The sequence below is a fragment of the Sarcophilus harrisii genome, chromosome 3 (genome assembly GCF_902635505.1).
Source record: "Sarcophilus harrisii chromosome 3, mSarHar1.11, whole genome shotgun sequence".
Lineage (NCBI taxonomy): Eukaryota > Metazoa > Chordata > Mammalia > Dasyuromorphia > Dasyuridae > Sarcophilus > Sarcophilus harrisii.
Window position 1 is genome coordinate 393,529,900 of NC_045428.1, and position 15,298 is coordinate 393,545,197.

Sequence of the window (15,298 nt, forward strand, 5' to 3'; positions counted from 1 at the left end):
GAGAAACAAACAAAAAAAAAATGAAAACAGTCCCTGCACTCAAAAATCATAGTTTTTACTTTCTACCATTCTTTTCCTATTTGCTCTACAATCCAAATCAGTCAGCAAGTCTTTAATGAGCACCTACTCCATTGTATCTCATACCCAAAATGGTGACTTTTGTCAGCTTGACACTATATTGAATTCCATGTTATACACATTCTAAAATCTCACTGTTAAGTTGCTTTAATTTGGTTAGATTAAAAGACAATCATACTATGTTTCCCTAAAGATTTTCCTTCATTCTTCTCCTAAAATAACCAAGAACATACTAACAAAAAACCTGTCTGAATTTTCTCCCCTTTTTAGCAATCTTGATCACATCCATGTTGAAAGATATCAATGCTGAAGAAAAGGACACTATTACCTTTGAAGTAACTGTGAACTATGAAGGCATTACTTACAAATGGTTAAAGAATGGAGTGGAGATAAAATCAACTGACAGATGCCAGATGAGAACCAAGAAACTCACACACTCTCTGAACATCAGGAATGTCCATTTTGGGGATGCTGCTGAGTATACCTTTGTGGCTGGAAAAGCCACATCAACAGCTACCCTTTATGTGGAAGGTAATCTTTCACAATTAGGATGTTTGAAAAGCATTAATACATCTTTCAAGATGTTATGCAAAATGCTTAATCATATTTCTGTGGTGTTTTCTCAGCTCGTCACATTGAATTTAGGAAACATATTAAGGATATTAAGGTTCTTGAGAAGAAAAGAGCCATGTTTGAATGTGAAATTTCTGAACCTGACATCACTGTACAATGGATGAAAGATGGACAAGAACTGCAAATTGCTGACAGGTGATCCTTTCCTTCTCCTCCTGATAATTACTAACAATCTTTCTTCCTATATTTGTATGGATCTGCTATCTCAAGTCATAGATCATTTCCTTCCCTCCTTCTCATCCAATGCCATAAATTATTCAGAGGGTATTTCCCAACATATTAGAGATTTTCTTTTTGTTATTTAAATATGTTGTGATTATCAATAGTGCAAAATATAAGGCAGTATTGTTCAATGGATGGTGCTTAAAACACCTGTGTTCATATCCTATTTTTGATGTTTACTACCTCTGTGACCTTGGGCAAATAACTTAACCTCTCTTCAAATCAGTTTCCTTATCTGTAAAATGAGGAAGTTGAAATAGGTCATCTCTGAAGTGCCTTTCAACTCTTCATCTTTGACCCTATGATCCAGGCTCTCAGTCTTCATTGCTCACTCTTGCTTTCTGATCCAGATGATCAGACATACCTTTCATGTCACTGTTTTCATTCCTTTTCATGTAAAAATTACCATTGGTAACATGTTCAACCTACTCACACTCAACAGAGCTATTTCCACTGCCTTTTGGATCAACTGAAAACTAGATCCCTCAGAGACTATGATATTCCACAATTCAAAGTCACGTCATATCACTAGGATAATAGTATTGAAGATAATAATAATAACAATAAAGCAGCTGGGTGGCACAATGCTAAGCCTGGAGTCAGAAAGACCCAAGTTTACATCCGGACCCAGACACTTAGTAGTTGTGTTACACTGGTCACTAATTCTCTCTCTGCCTCAGTTTCCTCAACTTATATTAGGGATAGTAATAGTCCATCTTGTGAAAATCAAATGATATAATATGTGGCAAGCACTTAGGACATAGTCACCATTTAATAAATGTTTTGTTCCTTCCTTCTTCACTCCCTTCCTCTCTCCCTTCCTTAATAATGCCTGTTTTTCCTTTCTTCTTTCTCTCTCATTCTTCTTTCCCTCCCTTCTTAACTTCTTTCTTTCCTTCCTTTCTCCCTCCTTCCTTTCCTTCCTTCCTTTTTCTGTCTCTTCCCCCCTCCCTCCCTTCCTTCTTTTTGTCTTTGTTTCCTTTCTCTCTCCTTCCTTTCCTCTCTCCTTTCCCCCTCCCTCCTTTTCCCTTCTTTTCTTCTTCCTTTCCTCCTTTCCTTCTTCCCTCCCTTTTTTTCTTCCCTCTAATGGTGTTATGAAAAGAACATTGGAGTTAGAGTAAAATAACCAGGATTCATATTCTAGCTCTTCTTCTTACTAATCTTTAGCAAATCCCATAGTCTTTCTGGGTCTCAGTTTCCTCCCCAGTAAAATACAGAGATTGGCTCAAAGGACCTTTTCAGTTCTATATCGTTAATCTTAAAATAATCTATAATTCTGACTTTTAAAATAATAATATTCACATTAATGCTTTATAATTTATAAGCCTTATACAATTCAGCTCAATTTTGTAAATATTATTAAATGCTATAAATATAAATGCTGTGCTAAGTGCTAAGTGCTAAGAATATAGAATGAAAAACTCATTTGAGCCTCAAAACTACCCTAGAAGATGGTACAAATATTATAGCCTAAGTTTAGTACTTATATCTTTATGACTTTGGCCAACTCATTTAACTTCTGGTTATAAAAATTTCTTGCTTATAAAATGAGGAACATGAAAGGACTTCTTAAACTTTTTCACTTGCAACCCTTTTTTTTTCCCAAGAAATTTTTATGTGATTCCAAATATGTAGGTATATAAAATAGGCATAACAAATCAACATTTACTAATAATAAATCATAATTTTGCAACCTCCATATTCAATTTCAAGATCCATATTGGATTTAAGGAGAGGACTAGATAGTCTCTGAGGTTTCTTCAAAAGCTCATGATTCTTAAAATTCCCAAATATCTTTATATTGCTACATATTCACATGCAATTTTATATTTCATTCTTCAGAATGAAGATACAGAAGGAGAAATATGTTCATCGCCTTCTCATTCCTTCCACACGCATGTCTGATGCTGGACAGTACAGTGTTGTAGCTGGAGGCAACATGTCCACTGCTAACCTCTTCGTTGAAGGACGAGATGTTCGCATTCGTAGCATTCGCAGGGAGGTTCAGGTACTACTGCACGAGTGTTCAGTATATGTACATAATATAAAATCTCTTAGTGCTTCATTTTTAAAATGCTCAGAAAGCCTTTACTTGCTAAAAGGATCTATAGACATTAAACATGAGCAAGTGAAAACCATCAGCTATTAATAGTTGTCTGTTACATGAACAGAAGGAAAACCAATAGTTTTTACTTTACTTAGAATCTTGAGGAATATAATTAGCTAATCCCTATTGTTTTAAACTCTTGTACTAACACTAATTTAGACATAGTGTTCATTCATCTAAAGGATTGAGGTGTCCACAGCAACTGATTAAATTCTGTAATGAAACAGCTGGAGAAGCTTCATTGCTTTGTAAATGACCACTTTATACTCAGTGGGAGAAAAGTAAAAGACTCACTTGAATTCTGTGTTTAAAGCAACCAACAGGATCACATGGTAGTCAGTCTGTTATATAAGACAAGGTGACTTTTCCTTGCAAGCTCTCTTTTTGCTCACAGGTAGTTGAGAAAAGAGGAGTCTTGACATTTTGAAAACTTCCTATTAGAGCTGGGTCTCAAACTAATCCTATCTCCTTTTACTTTCATTGTGTTTTTCTCCTTTGTTCTCTGCTACCTTTGCAAAGTTTTTTTTTTAAATAAATACTAGTCCTCCTACATGATATCCTAATTATGAAAAAGATATTTTAAAAGATAGAAGGCTTGGTCATAGCTGTGCTTTACTAGCACAATAGGATTTCCTGATGATAACTCCAACATTTGAAACATTCATGTTATACATGAGTAACTTGCATCTTAGATAGGACACCTGCCCTGAATCATCAAACTAATAAATGGCCCAGCCTACAGTAGTCAACTGCAGCTCCCCATCCAGCAATCTTTCCACTAAGCCACCTTTGAACACTTGGCTCTTATATGTTTTATTATAAAGAAAAGAAATTAGTCCAATGGGTTCAACTTTTCTTTCTTCAATCAGGAAGCAAATTAGTCTCCTAATGATAATGATACCATCTCCCCAATACAAAGCTTCATTCTGATTTATATTTAGTATAGATGCCTAATCATCCATCCAATAAGGCAAGCAAAGAGGATGATTTATAACTTGGCCAGTGGTAAATGCCATATACTCTTCAATACTGTGAATTCAGAAAGAGCCAGATTGAATGGAAATAGGATCCTTTATTTTTCTATCATTTGTCCTGATCACAGGTCATTGAGAAGCAACGTGCTGTTGTTGAGTTTGAAGTCAATGAAGATGATGTTGATGCCCACTGGTACAAGGACGGCATTGAAATCAACTTTCAGATTCAAGAAAGACACCAATATGTAGTGGAAAGACGAATCCATCGGATGTTTATTAGTGAGACCAGACAAAGTGATGCTGGAGAATACACATTTGTGGCAGGAAGAAATAGGAGTTCTGTAACTCTCTACGTCAATGGTATGGATAGAATCCACAGCATCTTTTTTGATCTAGTCTTAACCACTGAAATTGTACTATTTTTAAGGATTTGGGGGGAGCTCTAATTCAGTGTTGTTGTTGTTTTTGTGCACTACAAATATTTATTTCCCTGTTTCTTCCTTTTTTCAAAACAATCCAAAGTGTTTATGTATGTATGCTATCATACTTTTCTTAAATTTTATTGATGTTAAGCTATAGGGCAGATAGAAAGTAAAGAATTAGTGCCAGCTCTAGCTGGGTACATTTTAGTCAGCCTGCAGTACTGAAAACACTCCATAAGAATCTCCATATATATCATCTTGACTTTAGTATTAATCACTGAAAAGTGAAAAGACCAGAATCCCAAAAATTTATATTAGCACGATGAACATCTGAGCAGCCCATAAGTGATGTGCTCTTAAACATCCAATAATTAGCTTCCTAGCCTCATTTATAGCAAGAGGAAAAATTGTACTTTAAAATGTTTTAAAATTTAATCAGCTTTATTTACATTTTCTCCATCATGAAGTCTAGATAATCATGTAAACAAGGGGAAATAAGATGGAGAAAAGTTCATAGTTAATAATCATTACTGTGAATGTGAATGGAATGAACTCTCCCATAAAAATAATGGAGTGGATTAAAAGCCAGAATCCTACAATGCGTTTTTATAAAATCTAAATAATCAACACAAAAAAGAAATCAAGCCCTGGAACTGACCTGTTTTGAAGCTGACTAACCTCAAAATAAGACAGGGAGAATAATAATTGCTAACATTTACATAGCATATCAGAATGCTTTTACTTAAAATTTTTCACTTTATCATCATCACAACACTATTGAGTAGATGTTACTATTTCTTCACTTTACTGGTGAGGAAACCAAGGCAATTAAATCACATAGCTTACAAATGTTTAAGGTGGTATTTGAACCCATATCTTCCCATTATCCATTACTCTTATATACTATGCCACTAAATAAGGGATGAAAAAAAATCCTCCTAAACAGCATCCCTGTCTCATTTCAGGCTACATCATATTAAACAAACTTCTTTAGAAGGGCCTAGAATATGAGTGAAATGATTAGTTTTCAATGTGGTCTGAGAGTTTGATACCTAAGTCAAGTCAAATCAGCAAGAATTCATTAAATGCCTAATGTATGCCAAGTACTAAGCACAATGGATATGAAACTGCGCTTTTCAAGTCTACTTTTTAGTGCAATCAAGTGGAAGGAATACTAGACTGTAAGTCAGGAAACTTGGATTCATATGCCCATTTTATCACTAGTCTCCTAGATGTCTCCTCCCTGAACCTGGGATTTTCCCACTTATAAATTAATGGGATTAGACTAAATGATCCCAAAATTCCTTTCCATCTTTACTCTTGTACAAGTTTTTCCCATAAGAAAAGCACTAAGGTATAATGTAAATCAATCAATCAATATTTATCAATCAACTCCTCCCATACTCTAAGTAACCTGCCAAGCTTTTGGAATACAGAGAGCAAAAATCAAATGAAAAAGATCCTGCACTCCAGGATTTTACATCCTATCGGGTCTGGGATCTAGAGAACTGTGTTCGAATTCTCTAAAGCTCCACTCCAAATATCAAATTTTATTCCTTCCTTCCTGCCACAGCAAATAGGACAAAATTCTGAAAACAAGGGAAATCCAGAAAGATCTTTTATGTGGCCTATAAGATATAGGTGTGTCATTGGGTATTTAATGAGAATGCATAATATTTACAGTGAAGGTCTAAAAATGCTACTACTATAGGTCACTCAGATGCTCACAGTGCTTGTATTTTATAACAGCTTTTATAACATATGAAATCTCATTTGCTCTTTTTGTAACTATTGCATAGATGCTACCTTTTCCCAGTTTTACAGATAAGGGAATGGAAGTTGTCAGAGGTTAAATAACTTTCCAGGATAATAAGTTTCTAAAGGAGAATTTGAATTTGGGGTGGTGGAGCAAACAATTTATTAAGCATCTACAATGTGTCGACATGCTTTCATATGTTATCTCACGTGATCTTCATATCCTTGGGAGATGGGGACTATTCTGATTCCCATTTTACAGTTGGACAAATTGAGGAGGATGGCAGTTAAGTGACTTGCTTAGGTCACACAGATAATCAGTGCCTAAAACCGGGTCTTCCTGACTTTAGGTCTATCTAATGCACTAGTTTTAGTTGCTATACCATTTTATTTATTGCCTTGGGCATGTTTGTCTTGTCCCTAAACCCTCATTTTTTCCTTGATTTCCTTACAGCTCCAGAGCCACCCCAAGTCTTACAGGAACTCCAGCCCACCACAGTGCAGTCTGGCAAACCTGCCCGTTTCTGCACTGTGATATCAGGCCGACCTCAGCCCAAAATTTCCTGGTACAAAGAGGAACAGTTGCTCTCCTCTGGCTTCAAGTGCAAATTTCTTCATGATGGGCAAGAATACACTCTCTTATTGATTGAGGCTTTTCCAGAAGATGCCGCCATTTATACTTGTGAAGCCAAGAATGACTATGGAATTGCTACTACTTCTGCTTCTCTGACAGTGGAAGGTATGACATATCTTGTCTTTTGCCCCTGGGACAATACAAATGAATTCTTATTTTGAGTTTCATTAAGTAATTAAAAAAAAAAAAATTCAGTTTGCCAAAATTTATTTGTGAAGCCAACTCCCTTCTGAAGGATACCTTGAGTGAAACAGAATGTGTTTGTAGGTTCTGGCCAGTTAACAGATCATCTCATCATCATAACTTTTTGGGGGGGTCTCTCTCTTTAGTTCCAGAAGTTACATCTCCTGATCAGGAAATGCCTGTGTATCCTCCTGCCATCATCACTCCACTTAGGGATACTGTAACTTCTGAAGGAAGGCCAGCTCGCTTTCAGTGCCGAGTGTCTGGCACAGGTATGTTTAGTTAAAATAAATTTATTGTTCATTCTTTATTCATATTCTCTGATGATTAAACCCAAAGAAGTTGTTAGTTTAGTTTTCCTTTCCCAATTTGGGACAAAAATGTTTCAAGCTGGAGTTATCTTTTTTTATATGTCATGGATATATTTGACAGTCCAGCAAAGCCTTAAAGACTGATCTCAGATTAAGGTTTTTAAATGCATAAAGTAAAATACGTAAGATTACAAAGAAAGCCAATCATATTAAAATAATATTATCAAAATGCACAAATTCATGGACCCCTTAAAATTTATTCCTGGGAAGAAAACTGTAGGCTGTGAGTTAAGAGCTACTGTTCATTTTAAAAACAAATAAATAAAAATAATGGCAAGCAGAATCCAATTGAATTAAAAAAAAAAAAAAACCCTACTGTTCTACATCAACTTTTTTCTTTTATTTACATTTATTTTGTCTGTATAGTTTAAATTTAAAGAGAATCTCCTGAGTTAAAAAACCTTCTATTTTAGGGACTTAAATGTGTATATCATACAGAGCAAATGGGAATAATAGCCTTGCTAAAAATGAAAAACATTTAAGAGCCATTCAAAGACATTGCTGGCTTTATCCATAGTTAAGATCAGGGATAGCTGCGTACTATAGTGAATAAAGCACTAGTCCTGGAGTCAGGAAGATCTGAGTTCAAATTTGACCTCAGGCATATATTATCTAGGTGACCCTGGACAAGTCACTTAGCCTTGCTTGCCTCAGTTTCCTCATTTGTAAAATGAACTAAAGAAGGAAATGGCAAACCACTTCAATATCTTTGCTCCCAAAAAATCCAAATGGGGCCATAAAGAGTTGTACAGAACTGAAACTAACGACAAAAAAGGGAATCAACAGAACTTTGCCCCAAAGGGAATGAATTCTATTATCTTTCTCCTACCTATCTCTTGTTACAAATACACAAAGGACTAAAAGTTGGGTAAATATCTTTACTTATATAAGCCACAGACTCTACAATTTAGGATAGTAAGCCCTAGAAAGTTGAGATACAGACAGGCTGAATGACTGTATAGTCACTTAACTAGAAATTGTCAGCATTTTGTTTTCAAAGTAAATTTTTCTGGTTCTCCGTCCAGCATTTTGTCTTCTATAGCACATAGTCTCTTAACTTTCTACATATTATATGGAGGGGTTGAATAATCCATCTACATTAACTCACTTGGGAAAAAGCATTAAAAGTCTTTCATTAAAGAGGAAAACAACTAACTGCAAACACATTGAATAAGCAATCTATTAGTAAAAGCAAATGTCAGCTTGCTTCTGATGTGTGATAAACACTATAAACAAGACAAGAAAGGAGAACATTCTGACTCTGAGATATTCATTTAATATGTATATATCAGAATTCTCAAAATCTGGATGTATTATTCCCATTGAGTTTATTGTGCATATTACAAATCAGAGACAGTTTGATATTTGTTTTGCTGATAGATTGTTTTTTTTTTAAGCCTGTTGTCACTTGGAGTTGGGGAAAGAAGGAAAAGAAAGGGGAGAGAAATTTGCATGTTAACTTTGTTATATATTTAAATATAATAGCAAATTTTACATAGTGGATTTGCAGTTTCATGTTCAATCATCTTTTATAACATGCTATGGAAATGCTTGTTTTATTTCCATAAATTTAAAATAAAATTGATTTTTTAAATATGTACAATTGCAAATGAATCAGCAGACCAAAGCTATAAACAGATCTAGACAACTGTTGTTAGCTATAATTTTGTCTGTGAATTAATGATAATAATAATAAAAATAATAACTTGCATTTTGTAGCTCTATGTTTTGTAAACAGACAATTAAAAAACTTATTATTTGATTCTCACAAATTAGATTGGTAGATCCTACTAAGTAAAGTGTATAAGGTTTCCTTAGTTGCTCTAATTTCTATCGTTACTATACACATACTTTATTTTGAGATGGTATAAAAAAACAAAACAAAGCAAAATTAAAGCTCAGTTTTGGCAAAATGACACATGCAATTCGGAGGGGCAAAAGAAATGGAAAAATGCATAATCAATAAAGTATATTTTAAATCTTGTGAGCATTTTAAATGTTTAAGGAGCCTTGAAGATATTTCAAACTGTTCAAATACCTTTATCTAAGGTATTTATATTTTAGTATCAACATACTTACTCTTTGCATGACAAAATTTAAAATTTACTCTAAAGCCTGATTTCAATAGCCAGAAAGGTTATACATGTTCATTATGCCCCCATCCTATTCACAATGTAATCTATTTTCAGAATTAATTGCTGATTAATAAGCATTAATTAAGCACCTACAAATACAAAGAAAGGCCATTCACCCCTCCCCGCACACAAATGCTTCTGCTTTTAAGGAGCTCACAGTTTAATAGAGAAAACAAAAATGCAAAAAATTATGTAAAAACAGGATATTTAAATAATAAATTAGAAATACTAATACAATATAGGTACTAACTTCTAAGTACTAATCACTAGCAACTAATTGCAACAGCAATAGTGCTTTCATGTCTATTAGGAAAAGAAGAAGTCATTTGGAATTACCTAATATTTTAAATTTCATTAGATTGAATACTTTATGGGATATAAAGGGGATATTTGTGCTTGATAACTGTCAAAATACTAACAGATTGAAAAAAAAGACCAGGAACTGAAATTGATTCTATGTGGTCTTTGGTGTCACCTAGTGACAAGATTCTAAAACTACAGGCTTTTCAACTAAAAGGTCTAATAAAACTTTTTTGAAAAGATCCATTAGTTTCGGTCCAAACACCATTTGTATCCATTGGAAGAATTTTGCAAAAAGTTCAGTGTGTAAAAGAAATTTAAAGCATTGTTATGTTTGATAACAAATAGTTTCCTAGTTGGGCGCATAATAATTATTTCTATGGTACCTACATAAAACAAAACCCAATTTTCATTCCATAAGCCATTCATTCTATTGTAACCATTTGAATTGGGCTTTGAAAAGTAAATTGGAAAAGAAGGTGAGAGAGGAAAGAAATTCCAGGCTGAGCAGTCAGGGTAAGCAGTCAGAGAGAAGGAAAAGCAGCTATATTTGGAGGAGAGACAGTTCAACCTCCTTGGTTTTGGATAGTAAGAAAACTATCAACACAAGAATAAAGAGTAATGGTAACAGTAGTAATCCCTAACATTATTTATTGCTTTATAGTTTAAAGAGAACTTTAAGTTTGTTTTCTCATAATTATGGCAGCTGTCACATATCTCGGCTACATCCAATGCTACATTGTCTTCAGGGTTAATCTTGCAGACAAAGAAAATAAGGATTACAATAAGATATATAGTAGCAAGTGGACAGTGTAAAAAAAAAAGAAATAGAGACAGTGATCTGGAGATATTGGGGTTTGTTTATAAAGAGAAAAAATCATATCTAAGGCCATTGACTATCCATGTCTCACAGTGACTGAGGGCAGTCTATCAGGGGGCATATGCTAGTGATCAATCATTAAATAGAGTAAGGAAAAGCAGTGAATGTCTCTATGCAATTCTGCCACCATCCTGGGGAAAAAATGACTCATCCTATCAGTGGTGATTATTAAAAGAGGAGGATTTTACCTGAGTACTAAATAATAATCCTATATACAGAATTTTGGAAATCTGTTGACAGTGGAGAATTAGCTTTCTTTTTTCCCTGCCTTTCCCTTTCCTCTATGAATGTATACCTATCACAGAACATGAAGACATTTAAAAAAAATTTTACTTAAGCATTTCTATAACATAATACAAAGCCAGTCAGAAGACCAGAGAATTGTTTAATGAGTCCAAAGTTCAATGTTATATTAATTAATAATAATAATTAATAAATAATAACATTAATGTTATATTCCATAAATAGACAGTTCAGAATTTGTCCTCCTAGTTTTCTTACACAAATGTTTTTGCACAGAATGGCTAGGGAGGATGAGATTTATAGAGAGTTAGGATACCATACTAGGGAAAGCATTTATGCTACTAACCTGGGCTCATCTAATTAGCTTCATTTTTGTGGCTTTCTTGTTTACCTAGTGGCTATTGTCCTGGGGTCTCAGTTTTCACACACACACACACACACACACACACACACACAGACACACACACACACACACAGACACACACACACATACAACATCTGCTGATTAAATCCAATTAATATTTACTAAGCATGTACTCTTGGTACATAATATGCAAAGATGAAACCTGATAGAGTCTATGTGACCCATTAGGGAACCAATTATCTTCACTATCTTTTAAAAAAAAAAAACAGAAAAATATAGAGAGGCACAGGGTGATTGTCAATTTACTAAAAAAATTGTGTAACCTACCAATATATTTGTATGATATGAATTTGACCTTTGGTTATAATATCCAAGGATAGCCTTTTTAGTTCATGGGTATAGGAAACTTTCAGAGGAACTCTTTCTACACAAGCAACAGGTAGCAGAGGATTTTGGTGATCCTATCTACTATGGTACACAGATATTAAATATACACTTTTTCCTATAGCATCTCAACATCTCTTTGACAAATATAATTAGCTCCTTAAAAGCAGAAGCTATCTTTTTTGCTTTTCTTTGTCCCTTCAACACACTTCTTGGTACATAGTAGATGCTGAGTTAAATGTTGGTCAAATATATGAATGAATTAATAAACTGAAAACCATGTAATTTAAATAAACTACAATATAGCCACTGTAAAATAATATAATTTCAGACAAAATATATCCACTGGTTTTTTCTTTATACTTCAAATGTTTTTTTTTTAATTTTACAGATCTGAAGATTACTTGGTACAGCAAAGACAAGGCAATCAAGCCTTCTCGTTTCTTTAAAATGACTCAATTTGAAGACACATATCAGCTGGAAATTGCAGAAGCTTATCCAGAGGATGAAGGAATTTATACATTTGTTGCTAGTAATGCTGTAGGCCAAGTGTCAAGTACAGCAAGTTTGAGACTGGAAGGTACAGTATTATTAATCTCCAAAAAATTATTTAGAATCTAATCCTTTAAAGAAAATAACCTTACTACAAGCCATCACTGGTCATCTGTTGATATCTAATTCCACTAATTTTATCATATGACAACAACCTACACAAACATTTATTTTTCACTTTCCCATCCCACCCAGAGTGTCTTATATAATATTCTATTGGCTGTGATGATCATTTCAGCATTGTACTATTATGATGCTCCTTGACTAGATGTATCAGAAGATGGAGAAAATAAAATTATTTTGTTTGGGCAAGAAAAGACAATTTTGATCATCACTGATGATGATAATTATAATAATGGAAATTGTGATTATAGTGAGTTAACATTATTATTCTTTCTTGAAAGTACTCAATGAATTTTTCATATCTAGATATTGTCATTGTATTAATGTCTGCTTTATGTGCCTGTCTTTTGAAGACATAAATCCATATATTACTATGAAAACACTACTTTTGTTCACATTTAGAATACTCTCCTGTCTATTTATAAATGAACTCACAAGCCCTCCAAACTATTGAATAATTTTTAATATGAAATTTCTCTAAAATTCCATAAAGTCAGAATTTTGTCTAAAATTCTTCAGCTATCTTCAGAATAACAAGTTTATAGTGATGTTTCTAGGCAAAGGAACCACTGGAGCAAGGAATTAAGCACTGGATTTTATTTCCTCCAGTCTGTGCTCCATTACTGACTTCCTGGCTTTTGTGTTGGAATCAATTAGTCTGCTTATATCTCAGTTTGCTCAAATGAAACATGGGAATGACTGTTCTTCCAAATAATCAGCTCTGCAATTTCAGGCAATATGCAACTCTGAAGCATCACATTTGCTCATTATCAGATTCTCTAATAAATGGAAAAACTCCTACAATTGAAATAAAAAGAAGGAATATGTATTCTACTATTTTTAATAGGTTAATTGGGTCACATTGAGCAAGTCATCAAAGGGAAAGCAAAGCATCCATTTTAGTTCAGGGCAACACATTAAAAGTTGACATGCTTCTTTTCAGGATTTAGAAAAGGTGAAGAAGTAACATCAACCACCCAATGGCATGTCCCTTCATCAGTCTCATTTAAGAAGGACTCCCTTGGCCAAAAACCCATCTTCATCCAGCCAATTTCCAGCTGCCGGGTGTGCAGCGGGGAGACAGTCAGATTTCATGCGAGGGTCTCTGGCATGCCCCAACCAGATATCCAGTGGTTTCATAATCAGCAGCTAATTCTTCCAACCAAAGACATAGTTTTCCATTTTGACGAGTCAACAGGCATGGCTTTAATGCTGATAGTTGATGCTTACTTAGAGCATGTGGGGCAGTACTCTTGTAAGGCAAGAAATAGTGCTGGCGAAGCAACTTGTACAGCTACGCTTACAGTGACTGCAGAAGGTAAAGCTGATTTCTTTTTTTTTTTCCTTCAAGGAGTTTACTTTGCTGCATAGCACATATTCCTTCTCTTCATTAAGCATGTTTCATGTTATTTGTTATGTCCCATGTTGTTGCAGATTCACTAATAAAATAACAGCTGTAACTGGCAAGCATCTTTGCTTACTTTTTGCAATATATAACATGCATTTAAACTCCTTGCCAAATTGTCTGTTCTGGGCTTTTGCAAAAGGGCAATTATTTTGCTAGACTCCAACCTGCTTAATTATTCATTCTACTTTTCTAAGTGACTAAAGAAGACAAATGAGCCTCAGAGTTGGACATGCAGTAGTTAATCTTTATATACACTACATTCAAACCAGCTGCAATTATTTTCCCCAGTAAATTTAGGAAGAAGAGATCAAATGGTGTCTCCAAAAGTGTCATAAAAATATTCTGTCACTATGGATAACCTTGTTGATAGCAAAAAGAAGAAACCAGTTACTTTCTGACACCTGCATGAATACTCCATCATCCATTCATCATTGTGAATGAATTTTCTTTTTGTGTGTGGCTCTGACTTCCAAGATGATATTGCATCTGGCATGCTGTTTCCAAGTAACAGTGATATCATTCATTCTCATCTCCCATGCCATATCATTTATGTTAATAACTTGGCTCAATAATATACAGTAGATCTTAATATTCTTTCTTTTCTGTCACTTGATTATACAGTGCAAGCTCTAGATAGTCAAAGTTCTGGGAAAGATGTAAGAGAGTCTGCCAACTCCCAGGCAATAGCAGAAGTTCACATTGATTCCCCTTTCACAAAAGAGGAGACCAAAATGTCAAAAAAAGAAATTAAATCACTTCAAGAATCATCATATGAATATGAGGTACAGGTTTTTGAAAGCATTTCAGAAAGTTCCATCTTGAAATCTACATCACTGCAAGATGTAGAATTGTATCAAGCCACATCCATTTCCCAGATCACAGAGGGGGACCAGATATCTGAGGACATTTTGGAAGAAGCAAAAGATGATGCTCCCCAAATCATCCTGAAGCTCAAGGACATAACCACGAAGTGTGGAGACACTGCTCAATTCTTTTGTGTAGTGGAAAATGGAACCTCTGCAGATACAACCTGGACCCATGAAGGTGTAAAAATTGAAGGATCAGAAAGAGTGAAGCAGTCACAAAATGGAAATGTTCAGCTTCTCACTATTCAAAATGTTCAGATGGTAGACCGAGGATTATATAGCTGTACTGTACAAAATGACCATGGAGAGAAGACAACTTCTGCAGTATTATCCATAGAAGGTGGTTATTTGATTTTAACTTTCCCTTTACTTCATTTCAATCTCATTGCTTATTCAGTTTTGCTGCCACCCAAATTTAATCTATAAATATATATTTTGGAATGTCTTATAATTATGCTCTATTCATAAATGACTTGTGCTCATTCAGCCATTAATGATTACCTTCCAAATCAAGGCTTGGAAAATTCAAGTTGTCACATTCCATAATAGTTATCAAACTTTTTCTCCCAGAAAGGAAAGGTGTTGCAGAAAAAAAGAACTAGGAGTACTTATAGTTTAGCCTTACTTATAAAAGTTCCTCTCATCTAACACTGGAGAAAAAAAA

General features: G+C 34.4%; 1 protein-coding gene across 4 annotated transcripts in view; it reads left to right on the forward strand.

The window, feature by feature from the left end:
• TTN (titin) overlaps window positions 1-15,298 on the forward strand; it is a 324,196-nt gene that overhangs the window by 55,248 nt on the left and 253,650 nt on the right. For all 4 annotated transcript variants that reach the window (XM_031960390.1, XM_031960391.1, XM_031960392.1 and 1 more), the window contains exons 39-45: window positions 349-609; window positions 705-846; window positions 2,776-2,941; window positions 4,143-4,374; window positions 6,646-6,930; window positions 7,155-7,280; window positions 12,077-12,265. In XM_031960390.1, coding sequence (XP_031816250.1) covers window positions 349-609; window positions 705-846; window positions 2,776-2,941; window positions 4,143-4,374; window positions 6,646-6,930; window positions 7,155-7,280; window positions 12,077-12,265 — 1,401 coding nt within the window. The remainder of the gene's footprint in view (window positions 1-348; window positions 610-704; window positions 847-2,775; window positions 2,942-4,142; window positions 4,375-6,645; window positions 6,931-7,154; window positions 7,281-12,076; window positions 12,266-15,298) is intronic.